The following is a 23777-nucleotide window of genomic DNA, read 5'->3' on the forward strand; positions in this document are numbered from 1 at the left end:
GTGGAGTTTCAGGTACATGAACACCAGACATGGAAGACAGGCTTCGTCTGTCTGTCACCAGAGGTAAGACTTGACATTTCAAATAATCAACTTTCATAGACAACATTTATACATGTTATAGTAAAAACATTTAACAAGTGTTGAGGGAGTTAAAAAGGAATCATATATGAATAATAACACAAAAAAGTTCTACTTTTTTCCATTAAGGTTCATCCAGTTTCTATGTGGATCACAAGAATATTACAGGGTTATTACTATTATTATAGGGCTGCATAATAATATTCAATATTTAGTATTTACTGTTATATTCACATAGATTATCATGATGATGTTGTTTATTATATTGCTCTCTTTTTTTGTTTTCTCTTTTTGTTTCTCAACAGGTCATCCAGGTGATTGATATATGTATGTTTTGTCTGTTTGTTTTGTTGGTTTTTTGTTTTTTGCCCTTTATCACTGTTCCTCTTCCCCGCTGTTTTTCTTTCCCTACCTCGTTCTTTCTCCCTTTACTTTCCCCCAGTCATGTCTGTCCCATGTGTAGTAAGTGAAAATAAAATAAACAATAAAAACAAAGGTAAATCAAATAGACCAATACGGCAAGGCTGGGATGGTCTATTTGGTAAAGTAAATCCGTTGGGCATCTTTCTTTGCCTTTAGCCAATAATTCTGATGGTAAAAGAACTAAACGGGACAGGCAAAAAAAAAAAAAGAAGAATATTAAGGGGTTTAATGGAGAAAAATCACCATCAAGTTTTACAGTACACAAACTGGAAAAATAAAGTGGTGCAAGTCTGGCAGCAAATGTGTAGCACAGTTGTCTGGATCAATAGACGAAACAAGTGTGAGCATTAATGAAAGTGACCTCCAGCTGCCAGTGCATTTAACTGTTAATAGTACGCTTACAACCAAATAAGAACAACTGTAAATTTAAAATATGTGTTCATGAATATTTCTCATGCACAGTTAATGTTTTGTTATAAAATTAGAACTTGTTATTGTTGCCATTCTCTGCAAATCCTTTGTAGAAAACTCACTCATTCCTGAGTCACTGAATCGCACTGTTTGTTTATTATTTCTTTCTTTATACAGATGAAACACTTACCAGAAATCAGGATGAAAAACCAAGGTCTGAAGGACTGTACTACATATACAACTATGTTTATTTTATGGCTTATAAGGAATCTTTATGCATCATGTAAAAACCTTTGTCGTGGTTTTGAGTTTTTGGGGACTTTTTTTCTATTTTAATTGGTTTGATTGTCCTTGTATTTTGGTTTCATATTCTAGAGTGTCTATATTTGGTCTTTTGTTCCTGGTTTCAGTTTGGTTTACAATATTCCTTTAATCTCTGTGTTTCCATATTTGGCTTAATCTTGTTTCTATTTTTGCTTAGCTTTCTGTCTCTGTGTCAAGTTTGAGTTTCTGTTCCCATTTTGCGTCACTATTTATACTCTGTATCTAGTTTAGCTTTGCATGTTTTTGGTGATTAGTCTCAGCTGTGTTCCCACCTGTTTCCCATCCCCTCCTTATCCTGTGTTTGTATTTACTGTCTCATTTTCCCTCTGATCTTCATTGTGTCATCTTTCATGGCCGTGTCCTTCCTGTTCAGAATCAGAAAGGGTTTTATTGCCAAATGTTGAGCAGGTTTACAACATTAGGAAATTGCTGTGGTGCTTAGTGCAAAACATACTGTAAGACAACACTTAAATAAACATAAAAATAAGAATTAAAAGTGCTAAGCAGATTAATATATACATGTGTGCAGGTGATGATCGGTGCAAAAATGGAACAGATGCAGAGAACACAGTATAGGGTCATGTGTTTGTGGTGGGAACAGTTATGTGGTTATTGTTCATGAGTCCAACAGCAGAGGGAAAGAAACTGTTCTTATGGCGAGAAGTTCTGGTGCGAATGGACCAGAGCCTCCTGCCTGAGGGGAGAAGGTCAAACAGACTGTGTCCAGGGTGAGAAGGGTCAGCTGTGATCCGAGCTGCATGCCCAGTGTCCTGGAGGTGTACTCTGCAGGACCTGTACTGCAGAGATGGGAGACTGCAGCCACCATCACCTTCTCAGCAGAGTGCACAAAACGCTGCAGTCTCTGTTTGTCCCTGACGGTGGCTCCAGCATACCACACGGTCATGGAAAAGGTGAGGATGGACTTGATGATTGCAGTGTAGAATTGCATCATCGTCCGTGTTGGCAGGTTGAATTTCTTCAGCTGCCTCAGGAAGTACATCTTGGTGATGGTGGGCTCCCACTTGAGTTCCTGGGTGATGGTGGCCCAGGAAGCGGAATGAGTCCACAGTGGTGATGAGGGTGTCAGTCAGGATGATGGGGGGAAGTGGGGCTGTGTGCTTCCTGAAGTCCACAGTAATCTCCACTGTCTTCTGGGCGTTCAGCACCAGGTTGTTGTGGCTGCACCAGGACACCCGACATTCAACCTCCCTCCTGTAGGCAGACTCATCCCCGTCTGAGATGAGTCCGATAACGGTGGTGTCATCTGCAAACTTAATTAGCTTGACAGTCTGGTGGGTGGAGGTGCAGCAGTTGGTGTACAAGGAGAAGAGCAGAGGAGAAAGAACACAGCCCTAGGGGGAGCCGGTGCTGATGGTCCGGTAGTCCAAGACATTCTTCCCCAGCCTCACATGCTGGTTCCTGTCTTTCAGGAAGTCAGTGATCCACCGGCAGATGGGATCAGGCACAGTCCTCTGGGAAAGCTTGCCTTGTAGATGGTCTGAAAGGATGGTGTTGAAGGCAGAAGCCCACAAACAGAATCTTGGCGTAGGTTCCAGGGAAGTCCAGATGCTACAGGGCTATGGTGGATGACTTGAAGCAGCCAGGTACATGACATGCCTTCAGTGAGGAGTTGAAAATGCCAGAAAACACTGGGGCCAGCTCATTTGCACAGAGAGTGGCAGTAGACACACCGTCTGGGCCAGGAGCTTACAGAGCATTCAGGCTTTTAAACTGCTTCCTCACATCTGCTTCATAAATATGAAGGGTTGTAGTGGGAGAAGGTGGTGTGAAATTCTCCTTGGTGTGGGGTGAGAAGGGGGGTGTTATGGGTGAAGTCTTTGACGATGGTGATGGCTTTCTTGTGGAGGGAGAGGGGGAAGTGGGGGTAATGAGTGTTCAGGGTGTCTCTATTGTTGGGGCTGATGGAGGTGTGAAGGCTGCTTGATTGCTCATCAACACGGCAGTAAAAGTCGTTGAGGGTGTTGGCCAAAAGCAAGTCATCAGTGGAGTGGGAGGTTTTAGGCTTGTAGTTGGTGATATTCCTAAAACTTTTCCACACAGAGGCCGAGTCATTGTCTGAGATCTGCTGCTGCATCTTCTCAGAGTGCTGATGTTTAGCACTGTCCACTTCTTTACTGAGCCTGTACTATAGCAGTCCCCGGCTCCACTTCTGAACACCTTGTGTTTCCCTAGAAGAGTTATAGATTCAAATTATTTTGTACCTGATCTGTTTTCTTTGTAATTTGTTGTAAAGCTGTTGTTGAGTTTTATAGCCCTTGTTGCTGAGTTGTGCATTTCGGTCCCAACTCCAGCCTGTTACAGTTCACCCTGATAGCTGGGTCTACTCTGTTGTGTATTTTAAGAAATTGTTGGTTTCCAAAAGTAAACTTACAACAATGTATGTCCTGTGACCCTGAATTAGATGTACAGACGGACAATAAAAACAAAGAGGAAACAAAACTGTAATGAATTTCATTTAGTTTGTTGTATTGTTTTATATTCCACTGTGTTTTCCTAGAGGCTATCATCATCCCTGTTATGACATGCTAATTCATTTTGCATTAAGCTTATTATTTTTTATCTATTTATTAGTGCTGTCAGCGTTAATCTCGTTATAATGACGTTAACGCCATAACCGCATTAATGTGGCAAATCTCCGTTAGTGAGTTAGCGCGGATCGCCGTGTGCATGTGGCTGCAGATTAATGCTGACAGAACTACTATTTATTGATAGGAACCAGAATGCCATCTGATGAGCAAAATCAAGTTAAAAAATTTCAGAGAATATGTTGTACTTGTACTTTCATAAAATATAACGTCTGTGATTTAGATGATTTATCTTACTACATATGCTTAGAATTCAATACAAAAGAAGTTTAAACTCTGTTTTGATTTCCATTTCACCTCTCTCATGTTTTTTCTTTGCTTCCCAGAGGTCATTTGCAAACTGTGATGAGAATGTGACATACAGCTCTGTGGTTTTGTAATTCAAACACACACACACACAAGCTATGTTTAAAGAACTCCACATGGTTTCTCACACAGCGAAGTGTTGCTCCTTTTACACATTTTCACCACATGAACAGTACAACTCAATGGACAGCAATGTTGGTGTGTTTGCTGTTGGGAAAACTGGTGGGGGCACTGGGAAGCTACGGGCACTGATTTCTGGTGAGTCATTCATCCCCAGTAAGATTTCTGAGTCTACATGAATCAAACTATTGAAATAAAGTGTGTAGAGAAAGGATGGATTAAGGCGCCATTTTGTGTTGGGTTCTGTAATTGCCTGTTTAATGTAAGAGAAATAAGAACGATAATCACTAATTATGACTGAGTGGATTGATGTATCTGTTTCATGTTGTTTGTGGAAGTGGAAAAATGTGTTTATTCTCTATATGAAGGGATGTTATTTCTCCAACTGTTGCTAACTCAGTATTGTAAATATTGCTTTATTATTTGAGTGCCAGATTATTCAACTTCCAGAAGACTTTGAACGCTTAACTATATGGGACTGATGCAGTTCTGAAGCCAGTACTAAAGGCAATAATATTATTTGTTAAGTTACATAATAATGAAGAGAAATCATGGAGAAATGAAAATCACTGCTGAAGCTGCAGATCTTGACCAGCATGAATGTTATATAGTTTTAGAATAATTGAATAATTCAACAATTAAAAATACAATATATGAAATATATATTGTACATGACAGAAAGTTCACACTACAAGGTCAAAACTGTTCAAGGGCTCTCTTGGCTCTTCCTATGCATCTGGAAGTGGCAATCTCCTCCAGAGAGGGCAGAGAGCATCTGATGATCTTCTGTGATGTGTGTATGACCCTCTGCAGTAAGTAATGACACTCTCGATTGTGGCACGGTAGAAGGACACAAGCAGCTTCTGGTTCAGTCTGTTTTTACTGAAGATTTGCAGGAAGTAAAGACACTGTATCATCTTCACTGCCATCACTCGTGTATTCTCCGACTGTGACGGATCATTTGAGATCATAATCAGAAGGAGGCCATCGTCTCTACCCAGTCTCCGTTTATGTAGAGAGGGGTATAATCCTCTGCAGTCTTACAGAAGTCTAAGATGACCTCCTTGGTTTTTGTGGTGTTTAGAAGCAGATTGTTAGCAGCACACCACTCTGTCAGCAGCCACAGCCCCTCTCTGTAACCAGCCTCTTCCCCCTTTGTGATGATGTGTAAGTTCAATAAGGAAGATTTTCAGTTACACATCTGTGTGCTTCCCAAGTACTGGCAGCTAATCTAAGCTTTAGATCATTTCCACTTTCCCATGTCATCAAGCTGGCTGTGACATCACTGGTCTAGTCCAATCATCTTTCTGCTGGCTTTCTTAAGGCCAGTCAGCCTTCACATATACTTCAAATGTCACTGCATATCTGTCATTCTTCCTTGCAGACACCATCATGCAACTAGTACTAGTATAAATACAGCATGAGGAACTAGCAGTAAACCACATAACTGGTTTGTGTGGTTTAAGTCTATTCACTCACAGGCATGGCTGCTCATCTCATCATGTTTCTCCTCTTCATTGTACTTAAAGGTCAGTCATAGAAATAATTTAATTGCCTCGTGTTTCAACAGCAAATGATAAAATTAATGAATAGTATTTTTATTGGCACTTTCATACTTGCCAATGTTCAAATGTTAGTAGATGTATAATAGAGAAATCACATGAAGGAATAATATTTTAATTAAAGATAACCAGTTTAAGTAAATATAATCATTAAAGTACTTTATTTGTTCTTGTTGCAGGAGATCACAGCTTAACTACAGTCAGTCAAGTATCAGTGAAAGCTGGAGAATCTATCTCCATCCCATGTCTTTATGACTCCCAGTACGAAAATTATCTTAAATATCTGTGTAAAGGATACTATTATCGAGAATGCACATATGCAGTAAAAACAAACCAGCCAGGCCAGTCAGGAAAATATTCAATCTCTGATGACAAAAAACAAAGAATCTTCACTGTGACTATTAAAAAATTAAACGCAGATCAGGACAGTCATTACTGGTGTGCTGTGGAGATTCCTGGGATATGGAAAGATGTGAAAGTCTATTTTCATCTGTCTGTCACCAGGGGTAAGAATCCATAAGTACATTCAAGTACATTTCAAATAAGCCAAAATATTAGGAAAGACTTGGTTGTAATATTAGAATCATTATGTGAGTCATGATAAACATGTTTTTAAAAAATGCTCAAGAAGCTATAAATGTAAAGTAGAAGACTAGTAACAACTTACTACTTGTTCTCCATCAAGGTCCACCCAGTTTCTATGTGGATCATCAGGATATTACAGGTTTTAATGGAGGAAACATCACCATCAAGTTTTACAGTACACAAACTGGGAAAATAAAGTGGTGCAAGTTGGGCAGCGAGTGTGTAACACAGCCAACTGGATCAATAGATGGAACAAGAGTGAGCATTAATGAAAGTGCCCACAATGTTTTCACTGTCACCATGAGTCGAGTGACCACAAAGAGCAGCGGATGGTACTTATGTTATAAAGGAGACCTCCAGGTGCCAGTGCATTTAACTGTGAATGAAACTTTCACACCCAGTAAGTACAACAACTCTGAACCTGAAATATGTTTGTATGAATATTCCACATGCATCATGATTAGCAATGCTTTGATGTGATATTAGAAAATATTATTCAGTTTGTTCTTGCTCGTAGCCTCAGTCATTCCTCACTGAATCTCACAGTTTTTTTTGTTTATTGATTCATTGTCTTTCCCAGATAAAACAAGTACTAAAGATCAGGATGAGCAATCAAGGTCAAAAGGACTGCACTGACATGCACTAGCTATACAACTGTGGTTACACGCTATGTATTTATTGCCATTATGTGAAAACTTTGACCTATGGAAATGATAATTGTTTGTTTTTATTCCACAGTGGTTCCCTAACAGTTCTCATCATCTCTTTGACTTTGTTGATCTTCTTTGTAACAGTGAGCTTGGTCATTTGGTTTTTGCTCAAAGGATCCAGTAAGTTTGCGCTCACCGTTGATGAAACCAGTTCGTTCTTCTTACATAATTTAACGTTAAATGTTGACGACACTGCAGTCGCGCTTTGAGAGTAAGTTCTTGTTTCTCTTTCAGAATGGACCAAAAGAGAATCATCAGGGACGGCACTGGTATGTGATGCTAATTCATTATGAATTCATTTTTTTCTAATTAATTTTTCATTATTTAAGAACAAGAATAATCTGGTAAGAAAAACCAAGTACTCTTTGTAGATGCAGTAGTGCAATACTGCTGCAGCACATGAATAAATGGTAATCATATCATGTAAATAACTTCCTTAATAATGGATATCTGTTGCATTACGGTTTCTCTTTTGGACACAGGCTCACGGGGAAGTGTATACGTCTGTTACACATAGAAAACAAATTTGGTTCCCTAGTTACAAAAAATGAACACTTACAGAGTGAGGAGAATCCCATTTACAGCAGCAGATGCAGAAGTGAAACATAAATGTGACAAACATAGAGGAAAGGACTATATCCAATCCTGCTGCAATAAAGATCTGTGGTTAACGGTTGTTACTGGCACTGTAAAGCGAAGTGGGAAATCATATTTTTCATGTGTTTCACACCAGCTAGAGTATGGAGTGTAAATTTAAAAATAACATTACACTTTACTGTTGCTCTGCTTCCATGTGTGATATACTTACTAATAACATTAAAGAAACTTGTATGTTCTGTTTGGAGATTTTGTCCAATAATTATTAAAGATCATAGGACTGATAAATATTCACAGATGTTGCCCCTTGAAAAAGGATATACAAAGAAAACACATCTAATAGCTGTATTGGGTAAAACACATTTTATATTCCATTTTTTAAAAGAATACATATCTTCCATCAAATTTATGTATATTTAATATTTGAATGTGATAGGAAGTCTTAAAGTGCTAATAAACTTTAAGGAGAAAACATCTTATCTCATACTCTAACTTCTTAGTCCACATATTCCCCTTGAAAGGGAACTATTCATGTGAAGTGTCTCAACCTTAGTAAATTGCCACATTTGGTCTAGTGCACACTGTTAAAAAAAGTTCCTCTTTAAAATGTTATATTGATATCAGTTATCAGAGGGACTAAGATACAGTGAACAGTGTATGTAAGAAAAGTTCAGAAGTGACAGCCATAAACATTCACAAACATAATGTTACACGCAAGTAATTTATTTTACTACACGTGCTTGTAATTGGATAAAAAAAGGTTTAAAGTCTGTTTTGATCTGTTTCATATCTGTCTCTTCTTTCTTTCTCAGAGTTTCACTGCTAAATGCGATGTGGATGTGACATACAGCTCTGTGTTTACTATGACTCAACAAACCACACAAAGGGTGCGTTATAAGAGCTCCGTATCACAATGTTTCTCAGACATTAAAACTTATGTTCTTTTTTTACATCGTCACCACACAAACAGCATGGCTCAGTCTTAGTGTGTCTGGTGGCTAGACCACTGCTTTAATTCAGACCAAATACTGTAAATATTAGCAACACGTTCAACTCTAAATCTTCAGCGCTATATCAGTAGCACTACTGTGAAAAGGATCAAAGCTTAAAGAATGCAGACACTCGCTTGTTTATCAGTTGCACTAAAAGTCATTCATAAGCGAGTGTTATTGTTCTGTTTGTTTAGACTGAAATATTAAATAGTTAGATGACTGAATACTTTTCTCTGTAGCCTAAAAGGTAATAATTCCTCTTTTCATCTAGATCAGATTAAACCTTTTTAGTAATTTGTGATCAGGGCTGGCAAAAGCATTTGCATTGCCATCAGCTGTTTAGTGTTAACAAATGCTGGCATGTATGAATGCTGAATTTAGATGGTAAATAAAGTGACCATAACATATAAACACTGTATAGTTCTCTTTAGTTTAAGCATCACATGCTTACTTAAGCATGCATTCCAAGAGCTGATGTTGCAGTATCCTCTGGTCTAGCTCATCTTTACTCATTCTGCCTAACTCTCATCTTTGCTTCTGTTCTCCCACAGACTGAAAGAGGCGCAGAAGATGTTACATACAGCACTTTGGCTGACTACCAAGCTCAAGGCACCTAATTATTGGATGGTTTAAAATGAGTTATAATAATTTGTCAGTTTGTGCTTTGTTTGCTAACTACAGCCCAGTTGATGTGTTTCAGGCATCAGATTTTTTTTTTTTTTTACCATATTTCTCAGTTCAGGTCACATTCCCTGATCAGAGACTAATAACTAGGTAACTACAGAACAAACGTCTGTGCAAACATGCAGGAAACCAGTTATTTATTCTACTCGGGATGATCTGTGCTTCCCTCACACTGAGGCATGCAGCAGCGCTTGTATGAAAATAATAATAATAAATTTGCCCAGAGGCAAGTCAAATATCTGGGTTATCTCAAAATTTCAAGTCACTGGCTCAAACTTCTGAGCAAGCCAAATTTTTGAGACAGCCTGGAAATGTAACTTATGGATAACATTTTTTTTTACTGGTGGAAACAAGCTTCTATAGGAATTGGACACAAAAACTGAGATTTTAAAAGCTCAATAGTAACTCAGTGGTTAGTAGCCATACTCAGGAAATTATTTTTTTTTAAAATCTATGTATTTCTCTTTTGTATCTGACACAGCACTTACCAACCATTTACTAGTGCTATTGTAATCATAGATAGGCTGAATTAGTGATATATATGTCATATATATTTTTATATATTATATACAAGTGCTTTTCAGCTTTTTATTTTTTGTACAGTATAGGTCAATTGATTTTTTCTTTACTTTTAAGTGATACTGTTACAATCTAAAAATAAAATATATTTCATTTCCCATAATTTGTTTGTTTTAGATGTAGTCCATAATATTAGGACGATACAATTGCATGTTAATTATTGTCATCATTACAGTATGTCATCAGCATTCATTAACTTCTGTGTTCATTGTAGCTTCATCTTTATTGTATTACAAAATGTGCCAATTTTTAAGTAAAACAACCTTCATGCCACATAGTGATTCTGGCTTTTGTTTGATTTCCATCCACCCTTCTTCTACTGCCCCTATGGGGTTTTTTTTTTCCAGTAAAAAGACCAGAACAGCTCTCCTGGGACACATCCAGGAAGCATCTTTTCACACAGAGGAGCTGAGCCTTTTACAAATTGCACAACTCCTCACCCCATCTCAAAGTGTGAGCCCCACTACATGCAACAAGACAAGAGAAAACTACAGGACTCAGAAACTATTTACAGCTTTGGAAGGTGGAACAAGGAGGATAAACACAACATTAGGCAACTGGTTTATTTTGGTGGCTAAACAGTCAATACTATTCACAAAAATCTGCATACACCCTTTCAATGTGGCAGAACAGAAAAATTACACTATTATGGTGGGCAGACATGAACTGCTTCACCCATGAGTATCCAATTCAGTTCCTGAGTTATGGAGTTGAAAAGTAGCAAGAAAAAGGGCGTGATGTCAGAACTTCCTCAGAAAATTCTCCTGTGTGAAAACAGTCACTGAAAATGTGAGCAAGCATTAAAACTAACACATTTTAACTAATGCTTCAAAGCACAATCTCCATTCCTTCAAAATTCTCACTATGAAAATCTGTTTTGTTTTTTTTACTTTAAACATCTACAGGATAAAATAACACGGGGGGGGGGGATACCTGAAACCAAGTTACACAATGTTTATCCCGTCTCAGCACAGGAAACGTTTCAATCATAAATCAGTGTAGAAGTGTTTAAAAAAAAAAAAAAAAAAAAAAAGGACAGAAAATGAGTGACTATAACGATTATTGGGTAATTTGTTTATGTTGGACAAACATTTGGAAATGCATTAATCCACCAACTACACACATATATATATATTTCTTCAAGTCTGTACATTAAAAGTAAATACAAAAAAAAAAAAAAAAAAAAAGGAGAAATAAAACCTGTTTCAAGCTGGAACAGCTTAAAATGAGTGTGAGAATGCTTGTACCATCACACTCATTTGTTACTGGCTGCTGGTTCTCCACAAAAAAAAAAAAAAAAAAACCCAAAAAAATTTTAAAAAAAATGGCATCTCGTCCGATTGTAAAATAGTTTCAATTTTTGCAGCTACTGCATCAGGGGACGTTCAGTCAGAGTCGCACTCAAGCTGTTCTCTGTGTTTCATCTCCAAAAACTTTGCCATGTGCTCCAGTCGTGACGAACCTCGGTATATCCACTCCTTATGTTCACTCTCCTATGAGAAAAAGACTTAATTAATAAAGCAACTAAGTAAGTAATTAAAGGAAAAGAACCAGCAGCTGCTCATGCTACACATCAGATCCTAGTAGATGCAACTATGCTATCAATTTCAAAATCCTACTTCGCCTTATTTTCAAGTCATCTAATTCATGTGATTTTCTGAAAACTTCACCTCCGCCCTTTAGCTAGTGGTCACTAAGATTCTTATTTGTCACTGATTTTTAGCAGATGCACCTATGGCATCAATTTTAAGTTTCTATGTATATAAGAAATTGAAATAGCAATACAAGTATAGCCTACGGCAGTGATGAATTCTTTTATTTCTGCCTTAAAAAAAGCATATTGATGCAGATGTTTGTAAGAATGTGCCAACCATCTACAAGCAGATGCCACAAATATCAAATATTTTTCCACTAAGACACTAACTAAATATTTTCAACAAATTCTCTTAAACTTGAACTTTTGCTTTGAAAGAGAACACAGACCCAGTTTTTCCCATGTTTGAATAGTTGGACAGTGTTTGCATCTTCCATGCAAACTACTGGCGACTACAGCATCTTTGCAAATCCAAGGATAGGGTGACCAATTTCATCTAGCAACCTCCAGAAACCACTCACCAACCAGCTGCAGAATACACATCTCTCTTTAGCGAATCAAAGAACAGTTTCTAAGCCTGCAAGATCAGAGTTAAAGCAATCGATTTCACAGCCTGCCAGCAACCATCTGCCAACTGGTTGGGGAATACATGCTTTTTCCTAGCGATCAGCGGTTGCTAAATCATCGACCGATCTCTAGGCCTGTGTGACTGGAGCCACTCAGTCTCCATAAAGCAGTGTCAGTGTCTCAACTTTATCTATTATATCTCGTATAAAACTTAAAATTTACCTTAAAAAAATTACCTGTGAATGCTTTGTGTTAGTATTGTTCTAGATTCATAAATGTTATAAAATTCAGCTGAAAATCAAATATAAAATTTTTTAAACTAAAAGATAAATGAAATACTGACCTGAAAGATAACCTGCATTAAGCTGCAGTCAATAATCTGCACTTCACACTTTTGCAGGACTCCGTTCAATTCAGCATTAAGGGTCTGTCCAAGCCTGTACTGGGTTAACTGAGGGTACGGCCACTTATTCAGGTAATGTTCTATGAAGTCTTTGTGAGGGCCCTCTGGAATGTCATCTGCAACGTTTTCCACTTTGAAACAAAATTAAAAAGAAGAAAGAAAAAGTTGGTTACTCGTTTTATGTGTCTAAGAGCTGTACAGTCAGTAAATAAAAACACTTGACAGGATTTCTGAGTATATGAATATGAACCCCCCCAAAGTATAAAAACAATTCAACTTACAAGGTTTCCAAACCAAATGAATTAAAGGTAACCCAACATAGACCGGCGTGTGATCATCCAAAAAGATCAAGAACCTGGAATTGTAAAATGTGTTAGCATTTCCAGCGTTAGCAGTTCCTAACAGAAAATCTTGGCTAAACAGTCAAATCTGATTGCACAGCACGCTATAAATTCATTGGGTTAACCATGGCCAAAAGGGTACACAAGTTTTCTAGCAATTTTAATCATAAAATTAAAATAAACACCTTAGGCGGTTCTTTCTGCTGGGGAGCTCGCCTACGACACCAGGCTGGAACCGGTACTTGTTATCTTGACACTGAATCACCACACGGGCACCAACATACAGCTGCTCCACCTTTGCTGTGGTGTCAAAAGCAACATGGTGTCCAGATACTAGACTCTTCCCTTTTTCTTCAAAACTGACTTTGTATTTTAACCGTCCGTCTTCTGCAAAAAGAGGGGAAAAAAAGAGACCAATTTTCACTTCAGTTTTATCAATTTATTTTCTCTCTCTTAAAAAAATATTTTCAGAAAAGCAATACTTTGAAATTTCTTTCTGCACTCAGCTCACTGTGCCTACCTTGCTTCACCTGGCATCTAATCTCATGTTTTTAAAATCAGTCAAATGACAGCAAATGCACTTTACTTTTCCTATTTAAGGACAGGCAAACAAATTTCAGGTGCACTGCTTCTGGGCGATAGAACGATAACGATATGTACCGCGATATAACTTTTACTCGATAGAGAAATTAAGCTATCGCGATAGACCTCGCCGCTCTTGTCCTCTTAAAAAAAATAAAAAATAAAATAAAATAAAAGGTCAGCCAATCCAAATTAAGTAGCGCAGAGCCGAACCAATCACAGCCGCAGCGTCACGTCGCGTGACTTGTTACGTACAGCACAAGTGCCAAGCCGCACGTGTGTTTGTTTGGGAAGCAGCCAGCGGGTAATGGAGCCAGCGCGTAATGGAGGAAATGAGTGTGCCGACTAGAAAAATCAACCGAGTGTGACCGAAGAGAAAACAGATGATGGTTCCAATGCCGGAGAGATTGTCGAACGGAAGAGCCAAAGAAGTTCCGTAGTGTGAAGGTATTTCGGCTATTTCAAGTCTGACAAAAAACAGAGTAGCGTGCACTGTAAATTGTGCCGAAAGCAAGTCTGGAAATACAATAAACTGGTGCATGCGTCACACTGTGCACCACGTTATTGTTTCAGTGAAATGAATTTCTACAATACTGTTACTGTTAATTCTACTCTCTGCAGTGTTTAAATGCTTACATATACACACAGTTACTGTCCCTCCACACATACGACTCGGTTCTGCTTCTATGCCCCAGCTTTGTTTACTTTTTCCCACCGAGGCTTCTAGACTTCTGATTGGCCAACATTTCTGCACGGTTAGGAATCTAGCGCCACCTGCTGCTTTGGCATGTTCATAGCAGCGTTTTCCTTCATTTCTCCCTTTATGTGTGGACGGGATTATTTTTTGAAACGAAAACGGAAAATCTCCGTTTTCAAAAATACCCGTGTACGTGTGGACGTAGCCTCAGTCTCTGACTGGAAGCGCTAATTCATCATTCGGCTTTTGTCAGACTAAAGTAAATGTTAAAACTGTTTTAAAAGCTAAGCTATACAACAAGGAGAGATTGAGAATTTCCTTTTAGTTCTCAGTTTATTTGATATTGACAAAAGTTAGTCAGTTTTGTCTGTTCTTCTGTAAAACAAACTAAGATTTATTTTTAGAATTAATACTTTGTTTCTAAGTGGAATTGACAATTTAGTCTGTTTCGTTTGTTCTATTTTGAAACTTAAACGCTTTAGCGGCTGCCTTTTGTGTAGTTTGCAATATTTGCCTTTATTTATCTGAAAAAGTCTCATGTTCCTTAAGTACATCTACCCTGTTGAACTTATTATGGGAAATAAATATTTAAATAAAAACAAGCTGCTGATTATTTCACATTTTACTTGTGAGCAACGGCACATTTAAATCTTACAAATAGTTATTTGGCTTATATCGTGATAGATATCGTTATCGCCTGAAATGAAAAAAACATATCGTGATATGAAAAAATCTCATATCGCCCAGCTCTACTTACATATACCCAGCCACCAGAAAAACAAAATATACAAAAGTTGTCTTTTCCAAACTCATTCACTGCCATTAATGTGCAGTGTTGTTCTTATGTCTAAGGAAAATGACGCTGTGACAAGGAAAAAAAAAAAAAAGCTTTCAATTTCTACTGAGCATAAGATGAATCGCATTTTTGCTGGTCCTAGAGTAAAAACCTCAAAAGCATTCACAAAAACAGAGGAGAGAGAAAAGAACAAAACACATCAGAAGATATTTCAAATCTCTAGATCATCTGAAACTAAATACAATTAACAGTTATCAATTACTTTCAGCCTTTTCTAATGCAGGATTTTGAATCAACTTTTTTCAATGCATGAATTCTTTCAAACATTACTGTAATATCTGGCAGAATTTTCTCTTACCCCTTGTAACTATCTCGACTATTTTCCCCCGTTGCCACCTCATAGGTCTTCTCCTAGCCAGAACTACCATGTTCAATTTGAGTTCATCCTTCTGTGCCTCAGGTCGGGCAGTTATTACTTCCTTGGAGGAATGGCCAAACACTGATGATATTATAACAGGAGCCACATCTGCCGTTTTGGGGGGGGGGGGAGACACACAAATGTTTAAAATTCTTTAAACCACTGCTGTTCATCTGTAAAGACAAGTTACGCTAATTTTATGGCGTCTGTGACCTTACCATTGGTGCTGGTGCTCGGAGGTGAAGCAGGTGGTGGTGTTCTGTCGCTCTCACTGCATTTGTTCATTCTTGCAGGTTTCTGTGTATTGTTGGAGGGTGAAAAATCTGAATCACTGGAATCAACTTCTGGCTCCCACTGCATATCAGAATCAGAGCTGCTGAGAGACTCATCTTCACTGTAGAACTGCTGAGGCGTTGGTGGTCGCAGAGACCTCACCTTATATTCAGGAAGTCTAGTCAACACTACCACTGGCTTTTTAAATGGTCTGGGACAGTCCAAGCCGTTTTGGCATAGTTTCCTCTTTCTGGCAGTTTCATTTACACAGCAAACTGAGTCATTTGGAGACTCAAACATATGTTCTGCAAAGAAAAACACAAGTGTAAAATGTGATGTGCAATTAAGACAAAAATAAAAATAAATACAAAAGCAAAACTAAACTAAAACAAACATTATGTTTATGTTGCAGTCTAATTAGATGTTAAATTAATAAGAAACTTTTGATAACTTATTTTTTAAATACTCATTTTATTGTTCAATAAAAAGCTTAAGATACCATGTGGACATGGATGAGATTTTTGGTCACTAGTACAATACATGGGCCATTTCATCTCCAATCCAGTTACTAAGAATTTCATGTCACAATACATTTTGTGTGTTTTATTTTGCATTACCATTAAATACAACTACATACAATATACACTTTTGATGCCTCTGTCCCAATTTACAGATCCTGATTCGTTTTATGATAAGAGACATTAAAGACAATTTCAGGTGTTTATCTTTAACAGTTTTTTTTTTAGATATTCATATTTAAACATTGTCTCAGACTTTGAAGGGCAAGCAAACATGCTGGATGGAAGTCGAAAGAACATTTTTCAGATCTACAGCTTGAAAATTACTTGATATATGAAACTAAAATTTTAAAGCAATGATTTTGTACAGTGATGTGAAAAAGCGTTTGCATCTTTCCTTATTTCCTTTTTTTTGGGCATGTTCATCATACTACATGCACTACACCTCGCCTCGGTGTAGTTCTTTCCAAATATATTTTAGTATTTTAGCTTGTGACTACATTTGCAAATCGAGAGTTTTGATTTACTCTCATGGGACTGGTGAGGGACCAGACAAAGAGAGAGTCAAAAGACCCTTATGAGTGAATAATCTAGGGAATAGTTCAGGGGAGGTGTGTGCCTGGTGGTCGGGCCTTGACCCATTAGGTCTGGCCGGGAGCAGTCCGAAGCAGGGATAAGTCCAAACTCTGGACTATGAATTTTTTTTGACAAATGGTCAAGTGGAAGGCTCAAAGTGATATAACAACAACATACTTACTTTCATCCTCACATTCATAATCCAACAGGTTTTCTTCTGTCTTCAAGGACTCCTCACATTCATAATCCAACAGGTTTTCTTCTGTCTTCAAGGACTCCTGAAGTAACAATGTTTTCGTCTCCAACTGATCCACAGTCATAATCATAGCCATGGCCACTATAACAAAAATCAAACATTGGAGCTTTCAGTCATTTATTAAAGCTTCTGTACAAAGATAAGTGTAAGCAGACGAGTTGCTGCCCCAAGGGGAGAAGTTTAAATATTTTGGGGTCTTATTGACAAGTAGGGTAACTTCTGCAGTGTTGCGGATTCTGTATTGGCGTGGTGAAGAGAGAGCACAGCATAGACGCAAAGCTGTCAATTCACTATCTATGACCATACCTTCACCTATGGTCACGAGATGTGAGTAGTGAACTTTGATATCCCCAAAGGTCAGCTGGACTTTCCCTTTGCAAACGACTGAACTCCTCATCCTTTCAACAGGGACAGTAGGGCCACTACTCCTTCGCACCAAAAGGCACCAGTTAAAGTGGTTCAGGCATCTAACCAGTTCCCCTCTGGGCACATCCAACCAGGAAGTGCCCTCGAAGGTAGACCCACAAGCTCCTAATTACATCTCTAGCCTGACCCGGTATTGCCCCAAGTGACCTGAAAGGAGGTGGTGTAGTACATGTGGTCGGTCTGGGCCCAGGGCCCAGGACCCAGGACTGAATAAACGACAAAATAAATAGACTATCTGACACAAGAGTTTATTATGAGCACCTTGGGGTTCTCTTGTATGGTTTTCTAGTAACACGAAAAAAAATAACTACGCCACTTTATAAAAGAAAAAAAACACACACACACAGCTTAACCGGGGAAAAATACTACACGTACTGTAGAAAATAAAGACATGAATGCAGGAAAAAATGAGTCAGTTAACACGGCCGTTTAATAAAGGCGTTCACGTGTGTTTTGACTTCTTTCCGTTAGCTTTTCTTTAGTACAACAAATGCCGTTAGCTTAACTGTTCCTTTTTACGGCTGAAAGTTAACCTAACGATCACGATTGTTCTTATAACCAAGAACACAGACATACCTGTTGTTGTATCCCGAATATCCACCTCAAAAATCACAAAGGTCTGGTCCTTTTTGTGAGCAGAAGCAATTAAAAGCTAAAAATCGGTCGCTCGAGCTAGCTAACTTCCTTTAGCACTGACAGGCTACGTACAAAAGGAAACAAAGAAACATACCGTTAAACTTCCTTTCAGATTTTGCATCGCAAAAGTATTTAAATTACACAAAACAACTCGCACTACGATTCTTTTTTGCTACTTAGACGTGTACGAAAATAGGAACCATTCCAAAATTTGCTTTCATACTTTGTGGCAACTAGGCCCCAAAACAAGTAGGTTGCCCGCGAGAATGACGCAAGTTTGATTTTACCCAGGCATCCTTGTGGCTGCCTGGGGTCCTGAGCTACGACGTGATAGGTCAGGATTTGGTTGCCGTAAGTCTCCTTCAGCTCGCCCTCCAACCGGTGACGCCTTCCTCGGTTTTGCGTTGTGAGGAATATTTGTAATAAAAGCCACTTTCCTACGCCGCTAGCATCATCTTCCACTGGTAAGAGACTCCTTAATTTAGGCTTACGATGTTATTCTTCTTCACAGCACGGATTAATCAGTTGTGAAGCGCTTGACACACCGGCACTCTCCAGGCTAGCAAAGTTAGCTGCTAGCTTTAGCTGCGCCTGACACATGTCGCGTGGAATACTGGCCAGTTTTGCTGTTATGCGCTTAATGCTGCTAAAATGTAAGATGTGTGGCTTAAAAGCACTTTAGGAAAACATTCACAACTTTAACATTAGCTATGCTTTGGTTATCCACTACGTAGAATGGTTGGTTATCCATGCTACTAGAGGACTCCTTGAGCGAACGATCATTTTAAGTAACACCTCTCCCTAATAGGAACAGGCATGTACCTCGCCACGCCTAGCTGTGACTGTCAGTTAATGCGGAGGCGTAGTTTAATTAGAGCCAGGCCCGCTGCCTCTTATCAGCCAGATAGGCTGCTTTCACCATAGAGTTGTAGACTGTATTCTGACGAGTACAGTAGTACAAGTTTGACTTTGCTGCAGTGTACATTGCTCATCAGGTCATCAGCGGGATGGTGAAATGGTTATAACTCCTCAATGCAAGGCTTAGTTTTCATTACAGATGTCAAAACTTTAGAAAGAGTAGATTATTATGCTGAAGATGTCCTCCAGACTCTGACAGTATTTCACACTTCGATGGGATAAAATGTGAAAGCAACGTCTACCTATTATATTCATGTGCAGTTTCCATTCACATCATGAACAGACACAAGTACAGCTACCCACTGTGACCACTTGTGAAAAAGCAAGCAGAAAGGAGCTTCTTTTATTAAAAATTAAGATAATTGTACCACAGTATGTTAATTCTGTTCACAGATACAATGGCTGTGCCTCCTTCATATGCTGACCTGGGCAAGTCTGCCAAGGACATCTTCAACAAAGGCTATGGTATGATTTGATTTTTGAAGGTTTGGCCAATGTGTTAAAATTGTAGGAAAGCTTTAAAATAATTTGAAAAAAAAAATCAATGTGTCTTTCCTTAAGGATTTGGCCAGGTGAAGCTTGATGTCAAGACAAAGTCAGCCAGCGGAGTGGTAAGATTTCTTTCGTCATTTTATTTGTGAGGCAAAAACTGCAATAAGAGCGCAGCCTTATGGTAATTTGATGCCAAAGCAATTTGTCCTTATGCTTGTTGTTGGCATTTTTTCTAAAATTGCCTCTTACAGGAATTCAAAACATCTGGTTCCTCCAACACTGATACCAGCAAAGTCGTGGGAAGTCTGGAAACTAAATACAAGCGGTCAGAATATGGCCTGACCTTCACTGAGAAGTGGAATACCGACAACACCTTGGGAACAGAAATCACCGTTGAAGATCAGGTTAGGAATGTATTCGTTTGCTGTTATTTAACAACATGTCACAGAAAAGCATATATATATATATATATATATATATACACTAAAGATGACCACACAGCATTCATTAGTGATTTATTATTGTTTCTTACAGATTGCCAAAGGACTGAAGTTGACTTTTGACACAACCTTCTCACCAAACACTGGGTAAGATGAATCAAATGAAAATTTCTGTGATTTCTTATTGAAATCTTAATGAATGAATCTTGTTATGACCATCGTTTCTTTAGACTAGTAATTATAGGAGCCAGATCTTTGCTCCATGTCCTTCTGAGAGTTGTTGTTGCTGGCCATGTGACCTTAATCAGAGTATGGAGGTAGTCTTTTTAAAAAGCCATTACAGAGACTGGCTCTCAGTCATTCCTATTTAGTTATTTTTACTTTACTTTTTACTTAAATGTGCTTTAGCAGTTAGTTGAACTTCATTAGAAGAAATATGTTGGACTTTACTATGCTGCTCATATGGTGAGGCAACAACAAGTAAGCTTTATTTCTGGAGTATATAAATCACATGAGGAAAGGGAACATGGCCCAGAGGAAGCGTGTCATCTTTCATAGTGAGGGTGGAGTTACGTGGCTACATGGAGACAGCATGTTTACAGCTACAGTGTCATGCTAAAACTAAACACCACTGCTGAGACAAATGGGTTTTTATTATTATACTATGAGAAATGTAACCTCTCAGCTGGACTTGATTTAAAAGTTTTTATTTGAGTTTTAGAAAACGGACTTTTTTTCTCATCAACAGCAAGAAGAGCGGCAAAGTTAAGGCTGCCTACAAGCGTGAGTACGTCAACTTGGGCTGCGATGTTGACTTTGACTTTGCTGGCCCCACCATCCACGGAGCTGCTGTCATTGGATACGAGGGATGGCTCGCTGGTTACCAGATGAGCTTTGACACCGCCAAATCAAAAATGGCGCGCAACAACTTTGCCATTGGCTACAAGACTGGAGACTTCCAACTGCATACCAATGTGTAAGTAGAGATCATGTTTTACTCATTTGGATTTTAATTTTAAAGTGTTTTCCCCAAATTTATAATAAATAATTTCAAAATAGTTCCAAAACCGCTGCCTAACTCTGAGAAATTGGAAGCATATGAGTTATAGTCAATTGACACTTTCTTAAGAAATCCCATATTTGGATTCTTGTTGCCTAAAATCTGTGTTATGATCTTTAAAGCAATGACGGTGCTGAGTTTGGTGGCTCCATCTACCAGAAGGTGAGCGACAATCTGGAGACTGCAGTCAACCTGGCATGGACTGCTGGCAGCAACAGCACACGCTTTGGTATTGCAGCCAAATACCAGCTGGACAACGATGCCTCCATCAGTGTAAGTAGTTGAGCACAGGGTTTCAGAATAACGTGGAAAAGGAAAAGTGATTGTCTTACACTGACTCTTAAATACTTTTTTTCCCTCCCCCACCCTTTAGGCTAAAGTGAACAACAATAGTCTTGTTGGTGTTGGGTACACCCAAACCCTTAGACCAGGTGAGCTGCTTTTCTACAGGTTCATCAACTGCTGAAAAGTTAATTAACATCTATTCTTACGACACGTATTAATCTTGTATCCTTTAATCTAACGCTGTTCCACACAGAAGTTTAGACTTGTTGATCTATATATAAATAAATGAACTGACCTAGGGCTGTTCGATATAACGATATATATATCTGATGAGGATCTAAAAACGTCTATCGTTTCATTTTACGCTATCGTTTGTTTCGTGGTGTCGCAAAATAAACAGTTTACGGTAATATTTTTTCATTGTTTTGATGGTCACTGTAGTGGCTATATTAATTTCTTAAAGTTCTCTCTTTCTCTTATATTTAATATAACCACACTACGGACGGACAAGCGCCTGTTTTTATGCGTCGTCGTTAGCAACAACGACGGTAACGCCATCGCGTGTCCGCTTGTTTATGTTCCACATAAACCTTTCACAATAAAGCTCAAGATCCTGTTAAAAGAGAAGTAAAAAGAGAGCCGCCAGGTGCTAAAAAATAAACCTTAGACTCAAACGTTAGAACAGGCTTTTCCCCGCAGCACACAGTGTAATAAATACTCACAAAGAAAACGGCGGCTGTTACAACTTATGTCTAAAAATGTATAGTTTCATGCATCTGTTAAAACACTCGACTCCAGCTACATGACGCGCAGCTGGAAACACTTCCCACAAGTCGAGCTGCCCGAGATTCACAGAATTTACAGAAAATGTTACATTTTTGTGATTTATATCGTTATCAGGACGATAGAATTCTTATATCGGGATATGAGATTTTGGTCATATCGCACAGCCCTAAACTGACCTATAACAGAGACATTTATAGAAACACTTAACCGCCTACGTTTTTCTCACAAGTATCAGAATGTGATTTAAGCAAGGAATGTTGTAACGGTTAATGTGAGTTCATCTTGTGTGCAGGTGTGAAACTCACCCTTTCTGGTATGGTCGACGGAAAGAACATCAACGCAGGAGGCCACAAGCTGGGTCTTGGCTTGGAATTGGAAGCCTAAGCTTTCCTCATACTGGAAGGACTAGGGAATATCAGAAGAACCTGGCCTTAAATGTCATGTCCAACTCAAGCCAGCAAGGGGATATCTTGGAGAGAATGGTTCAAAGGCTACTGCAACAAACTCTTGAGTACCACTTCAAGTTGGTGCTTCTGTCAGTGGTACATTTTATCTTTTGTTGCTTTTTACTTTGTAGTCACATCTGTTCAAGAGACAGTTCTTGGCATAATATTTATAAATCATGTCATTGTTCCTGTCCAGCACTGCCATAATAATCCGATAAATACAATCACTTTGTCATCAATTCTGTGTGGCTTTATTGTGATAATCCAAGACACTCCTCTTTATTTTTTTTAATGTGTAAACATCAATACATTGATCTTTGGGGAGCATTGTCATACTTGCTCTGAATTCACACTCATGACCATCTGATATTCCTTTGTCATCCAGTTATTTGCAACCTTGTTAAGTACACTAGTACACTACTTTTTTTTTTTTTTTCTGCTAATATTTAAATGTGGTCGAAACCTACCTGTCGATGCACACAAGGACAAAATAAATCCCTGTGATGTTTTGTTTTGCTTTGTCCATTGCAGTTTTTCATGTTCTGTTAAAGCTGCACATGTTACTTTCCCTAAAACTTGATAGTTTGGGGGGTTGCTTAAAGTTGGAACTGCAAGTTTGAAAGACACCTGTGTACAAGGCCAAACAAACGGGAACAAGCTTTTGTTTCTGTACTAACAGATCTGGGAGACGCATCATTGATGTTCTTAGTAATGCCAAACTGTCAATCTCTAGAACAAGAGTTCTCACTTGAAGTTGCACGTGTACACCCTCAAAAGTGCTTCCCTACTCAGAGCAAAGAGCCCACTGGAAGGTCCTTCTGTGTGTGTGTGTATTAATTTTCAATAAAGTCTTTGAACTCCACAAACGTACTCTAGTATTCGATGGTAGATTACCACTAACCATACCATATTTATTAACTGGTTAATATTAAATTTTGAAAGAGGATCAGGGTCTCTTAGCTCAGTCAAATTTGCTTGCTTATCTGACTTGTGAATACCTCTTAAATGAGGCAAAATATTTTAAGAAACTTAAACTGTTAAGCCTCTGTCAAATTAAAGTTGTTCTGACAGAGCAGGAAAAAATAGTTCAAATATATTGCAAGAAAGGTAATTTAGTAATTCTGTAATCAGACTGTCAGCGTTTTTGCAGCACAGACAGCAGTCTCAACTTCCTTAAGTCTTCTGTGTGCTTTGAACACCAAAATTAAAGCACTTTATGCCATTCACCCTTCAGCCATCTAAGGTTGTCAGATTTAATGAGGACCATCAACTGCTTCAAGTCTTGCGAAG

General features: G+C 38.5%; 3 protein-coding genes across 7 annotated transcripts; 2 read left to right on the top strand and 1 right to left on the bottom strand.

Moving 5' to 3' along the window:
• Positions 1–1994: 1994 nt before the first annotated feature.
• LOC146695419 (uncharacterized) lies at positions 1995–10250 on the top strand. Its single transcript, XM_085478541.1, has 9 exons — positions 1995–2147; positions 4322–4406; positions 6010–6336; positions 6516–6815; positions 6996–7032; positions 7154–7245; positions 7360–7394; positions 8535–8609; positions 9266–10250. Exons 1-9 carry the CDS (start codon positions 1995–1997, stop codon positions 9329–9331), a joined length of 1170 nt encoding a protein of 389 aa, XP_085334667.1. The 3' UTR covers positions 9332–10250.
• Positions 10251–10525: 275 nt separating this feature from the next.
• LOC146695420 (histone-lysine N-methyltransferase SETDB1-B-like) lies at positions 10526–18412 on the bottom strand. 5 transcript variants are annotated; one of them, XM_085477548.1, is made up of 9 exons: positions 18348–18412; positions 18001–18124; positions 16924–17079; positions 15594–15953; positions 15316–15483; positions 13068–13269; positions 12823–12896; positions 12482–12672; positions 10526–11470 (listed from the first exon to the last, which is right to left on the bottom strand). In XM_085477548.1, the coding sequence occupies exons 3-9, from the start codon at positions 17072–17074 to the stop codon at positions 11363–11365; spliced, it is 1254 nt and encodes a 417-aa protein (XP_085333674.1). In that variant the 5' UTR covers positions 17075–17079; positions 18001–18124; positions 18348–18412; the 3' UTR covers positions 10526–11362. The 5 variants fall into 5 exon arrangements, with proteins under 5 accessions (XP_085333674.1, XP_085333673.1, XP_085333672.1 ...); XM_085477547.1 differs by having other exon boundaries at positions 18284–18403; XM_085477546.1 differs by lacking the exons at positions 18001–18124; positions 18348–18412 and adding an exon at positions 17305–17576 and having other exon boundaries at positions 15594–15729; positions 15811–15953.
• A 52-nt stretch (positions 18413–18464) lies between these two features.
• vdac2 (voltage-dependent anion channel 2) lies at positions 18465–23000 on the top strand. The gene is made up of 9 exons (XM_085477550.1): positions 18465–18524; positions 19372–19443; positions 19540–19589; positions 19722–19874; positions 20005–20057; positions 20659–20886; positions 21093–21243; positions 21344–21401; positions 22334–23000. The coding sequence occupies exons 2-9, from the start codon at positions 19377–19379 to the stop codon at positions 22423–22425; spliced, it is 852 nt and encodes a 283-aa protein (XP_085333676.1). The 5' UTR covers positions 18465–18524; positions 19372–19376; the 3' UTR covers positions 22426–23000.
• The last annotated feature ends 777 nt before the right edge of the window (positions 23001–23777 follow it).

The sequence above is a fragment of the Copadichromis virginalis genome, linkage group LG13, assembly GCF_057382275.1.
Source record: "Copadichromis virginalis isolate Kocher_CV1m ecotype Utaka linkage group LG13, C_Virginalis_male_GT1.1, whole genome shotgun sequence".
Classification (NCBI taxonomy): Eukaryota; Metazoa; Chordata; class Actinopteri; order Cichliformes; family Cichlidae; genus Copadichromis; species Copadichromis virginalis.

Coding starts and splice junctions, on each gene's coding strand:
- LOC146695419 (XM_085478541.1), top strand. CDS start 1,995: ATGCCCAGTGTCCTGGAGGTGTACTCTGCAGGACCTGTACTGCAGAGA. Junction 2,148..4,321: donor ACCACACGGTCATGGAAAAG/GTGAGGATGGAC, acceptor CCACATGAACAG/TACAACTCAATGGACAGCAA. Junction 7,395..8,534: donor AATCATCAGGGACGGCACTG/GTATGTGATGCT, acceptor TTTCTTTCTCAG/AGTTTCACTGCTAAATGCGA.
- LOC146695420 (XM_085477545.1), bottom strand. CDS start 17,395: ATGAGGAGTTCAGTCGTTTGCAAAGGGAAAGTCCAGCTGACCTTTGGG. Junction 12,897..13,067: donor AGCAGAAAGAACCGCCTAAG/GTGTTTATTTTA, acceptor TTACAATTCCAG/GTTCTTGATCTTTTTGGATG. Junction 12,673..12,822: donor TCATTTGGTTTGGAAACCTT/GTAAGTTGAATT, acceptor TTTGTTTCAAAG/TGGAAAACGTTGCAGATGAC.
- vdac2 (XM_085477550.1), top strand. CDS start 19,377: ATGGCTGTGCCTCCTTCATATGCTGACCTGGGCAAGTCTGCCAAGGAC. Junction 19,875..20,004: donor AAATCACCGTTGAAGATCAG/GTTAGGAATGTA, acceptor TGTTTCTTACAG/ATTGCCAAAGGACTGAAGTT. Junction 21,244..21,343: donor ACAACGATGCCTCCATCAGT/GTAAGTAGTTGA, acceptor CCCACCCTTTAG/GCTAAAGTGAACAACAATAG.